The following is a 3,356-nucleotide window of genomic DNA, read 5'->3' as shown; positions in this document are numbered from 1 at the left end:
GAGCACCGGGCGGCTCTGCCCTCGGGGTCATGGCACGGGGCGGGAGGGAGCTCCTGGCAGGGGGGTGGAAGGGTCCCTGCCGGCGCGGGCAGGCGTCACGGCTCTGCGCCTGCCCCCAGGCGGCGGCGACAAGGGCCCCCGGAAGCGGAAAGCCTCCAGCCCCGCGGGGCAGGGCGAGGGCGACACCCGGAGCGAGACGAGCGAGGTGACCGTGGAGACCCTGCGCAGCGTCCAGACCGACTTCAGCCCCGACACCCTGCAGAAGGCCGTGCGCGTCAGCGCTGACCACACGCTGCTTGCCACCGGCGGCGCCGACGGCTTCCTTCGGCTCTGGGAGGTAGGGACTGGGCCACGGGCAGCCGCGGGCCAGGAGGGCGCAGGGGCCGGGGCCTGACGCCCGCTCTCCCCGCAGTTCCCCAGCATGAAGAAGATGCTGGAGTTCAAAGCTCACGACGGGGAGATCGAGGACATCGCGCTGGGCCCTGGGAACAAGGTGAGCCCGGTCCTGGCCCCTACGGCTCGGGGCCAGACGTGAGAGCTCGCGGAGCCCGGTGCCCGTCCCCGGAGAGCGGGGCTGCCCGATCGTGTGGCTTCGTCTGGGGCCGGGGTCCGTCACCTGCACGGCACAGGGGTGAGCGGGCCCTGCAGTAGGTGCCCAGGAGGCAGCTTCATGGTGAGGGGGAAGGATAGAGACCCCCCCCACCCCTCTTCCCCTGGGCAGGCAGAGGGGCAGGACTGGCTCGTTGCAAGGTGCCCCAGTGCTGGCGCTCACGGCTGCCCGGGCCCCCACAGATGGTGACTGCAGGCTGGGACTTCCAGTGCTGCGTGTGGCAGAGGGATCAGCTGGTGACGGGGCTGCGCTGGAACGAGAACTTGCCGGCTATCCCCGACAAGGCCTATCGCTACCAGGCCTGCAGGTGAGTGCTGCGCTGTGCCGCGCCGGCCGCCCGAGCTGGGGCTGCTCAGTGCTGCAGGTTGGCCAGGCAGATGGAGGTGACTGAGGGCAGGACCTGGGGAGGTTGCAGGGCCCTGACCCGCTCCATGGCGCAGGTTTGGGAAGGTGGAGGATGACGCGGAAGCGCTGCGGCTCTACACCGTGCAGGTGCCCCACAAGCGGGAGCGCCGGCCCCCGCCCTGCTACCTCACCAAGTGGGACGGCAAGAGCTTCCTGCCGCTGCTCACGCAGCCCTGCGGCGCCGAGGTCGTCTCCTGCCTGTCCGTCAGGTACGGGGCCGGGGCTGGGGGTCGCGCAGGGCTGCCTTGGTGCTCTTGGCTGCGCTGTCTGTCTGTGTGGCTGGCTGGGTGCTCATGGCTGTCCGTCCTTCCAGCGATTCGGGTACGTTCCTGGGGCTGGGCACCGTGACGGGGTCTGTGGCCATCTACGTCTCCTTCTCGCTGCAGGTAACTTGCCTTTGGGCTGGGGGCACCCTGGGGCGGGGGTTAAGTGGGTGCAGTGGGGCCCCCCTTGCAGGCACTAGGGGTTAGGAGATCCTGGTGGGGAAGTGGTTTATGGGGTGTGCCCTGGCGCTGCTCTGCTGACCCCCCCCTCTTCGCAGAGGCTGTACTATGTGAAGGAGGCGCATGGCATCGTGGTGACGGATGTGGCCTTCATGCCCGAGAGCGGCCGGGGCCGCGAGCTGCTGGCCGGGGATGAGGCTGCCCTGCTCAGCGTGGCCGTGGACAGTCGCTGCAAGCTGCACTTGCTCCCCCACCGCCGTGAGTGCTGGCGCGGGGTGGGCTGGGCTGGGCTTTGCCCCCAGTGCTGGAGATGCCCCCTTGGGTCCTGTTCTCCTCCTCCACCACCAAGACCTTCTGCACGTTCCCCCGGCTTGTTTGTGTCTGGACCCAGGCATGGCGGCCGGGAGGAGCAGAGAGGGGTCTGGACCTGTCCCTCCCAGCCCAGTCTTTCCATTTCCCGCAGGCAGCTTCCCCGTCTGGCTGCTGCTGCTCCTGTGTGCTGGGCTCATCGTGGCCACAATCCTGCTGCTGCAGCTCGCCTTCCCCGGCTTCCTGTAGGCCCGGCAGGAGGAGGAGGAGGAGGAGGGGTCCTTCGTCCCCCAAGCCAGGATGGACCGAGGGGAGAGCTGGAGTCCTGTCTGCTCACAGGGGCCCGCTGCGCTCTCCTTGCTCCTGCTGCTCCCCAGGAGGTGGCTGGAGCCCTGCATCCATTAGCCAGCCCCCGCAGGGCTCGGAGACGTGGCCCGGCCCCTGCCCTGCAGAGCCTGGCCGGCCTGGCCCCCGCCCTGCGGCGGCTGCTGCTGCTGCTGCTGGGGCCTCTGGACCGAGCTGGGGTCTGCGGGCAGCCCTGTCCAAACAGACCTGTGCTGCCCCGGGGAGCTCCACGAACCAAGCCACGGCGCAGGGGCTGCGCTCACAAGGACCTGGCTGTGGGGGGCGTGATCCCGGCCCAGCCGCCCGGCCCTCTCCCATCCTGCCGTCACTTGCCGGCTACCATTAAAACTGGACTCTGAGCCATCACCGTGGTGCCCGTCTGTGCCGGCCGGGTGCTGCTCTGGGTGGGGGCGTCCTCAGGGGGTCTGAAGTCACTGCCGAGTTGCCCCTGTGCTGGGTCCATCTCCCGACGGACCCTGCAGCCCCTGGTTCCCCTAGCCCGCCCCAGCTGCCCCCACCCTCTGTGGGTAGAGGTTGCCTGCGGGCACTTCCCTAGCCCTGGGTAGTGTGATGCCGGGGCATTCCCAGCAGGACCAGGCCTGCCTGTGGATGGGGTCTGCTGGGCATAGGAATGCCCCTGCACCTCTGCCCTGCCACGCCAACGTGGGCTCAGGAGGGGGCTGGGCTGGGTACCTATCCAGTCACTGCATCCTCCATCCACGCCAGGTGGAAGCAGCAGGAGCTTTATTCGGTGGCCTGAGCCATTGGTGCGACCTCTGCCCCCATCCCCACGAGGCCCAGAGCGTGCCAGCTGCAGCCCTGGCCCTGCCTCGGGGCAGCAGGGGGGGACGGCGTGTCCCCATGGGCCCTGCCACTGCCTGCTCCGTGCTGCATCCACCATGCTGAGCCCTTCCCCTCGCACAGGCAGAGGAGGCGATGCTGGATCCCACCTGCTGGCGCTGCCTTTGGACCGCTCCAGAGCTGTGCCCTCAGTGATTGCGCTCCTGGGACCGGACGACAGGTTGGAAACACCCAAGCGGCTGAGGAGGTCCCAGCAGCCAAGTCCTTGGGGTGTCCTACACGGCACCAGCTCCCTTGGACAGGATGCATCCTAAGGCTGCCTGACATGACAGCCGGCTCCCACAACAGGTCCTGGCTCACCAACAGCCACCGCTCGAGAGACGGGAGAAGAAGAGACTGGAGGAGGCTGGAAGGGGAAGGTCGGCCCGAGCAAACGCACCATT

At 68.9% G+C, this 3,356-nt stretch overlaps 1 protein-coding gene across 1 annotated transcript in view; it reads left to right on the top strand.

Annotated features, from left to right (window-relative positions):
- PREB (prolactin regulatory element binding) overlaps nt 1-2,229 on the top strand; it is a 3,495-nt gene extending 1,266 nt beyond the window's left edge. The window contains exons 3-9 of the mRNA XM_025214113.1: nt 39-337; nt 413-493; nt 793-917; nt 1,051-1,224; nt 1,329-1,401; nt 1,557-1,716; nt 1,922-2,229. Of these exons, the coding sequence (XP_025069898.1) occupies nt 39-337; nt 413-493; nt 793-917; nt 1,051-1,224; nt 1,329-1,401; nt 1,557-1,716; nt 1,922-2,016 (1,007 nt within the window). The 3' untranslated portion in view covers nt 2,017-2,229. The remainder of the gene's footprint in view (nt 1-38; nt 338-412; nt 494-792; nt 918-1,050; nt 1,225-1,328; nt 1,402-1,556; nt 1,717-1,921) is intronic.
- Nucleotides 2,230-3,356: the final 1,127 nt, after the last annotated feature.

This window comes from Alligator sinensis, unplaced genomic scaffold (genome assembly GCF_000455745.1).
Source record: "Alligator sinensis unplaced genomic scaffold, ASM45574v1 scaffold8_1, whole genome shotgun sequence".
Classification (NCBI taxonomy): domain Eukaryota; kingdom Metazoa; phylum Chordata; order Crocodylia; family Alligatoridae; genus Alligator; species Alligator sinensis.
Note: the sequence above shows the minus strand (reverse complement) of the source record. Positions and strands in the feature narration are given on the sequence as shown.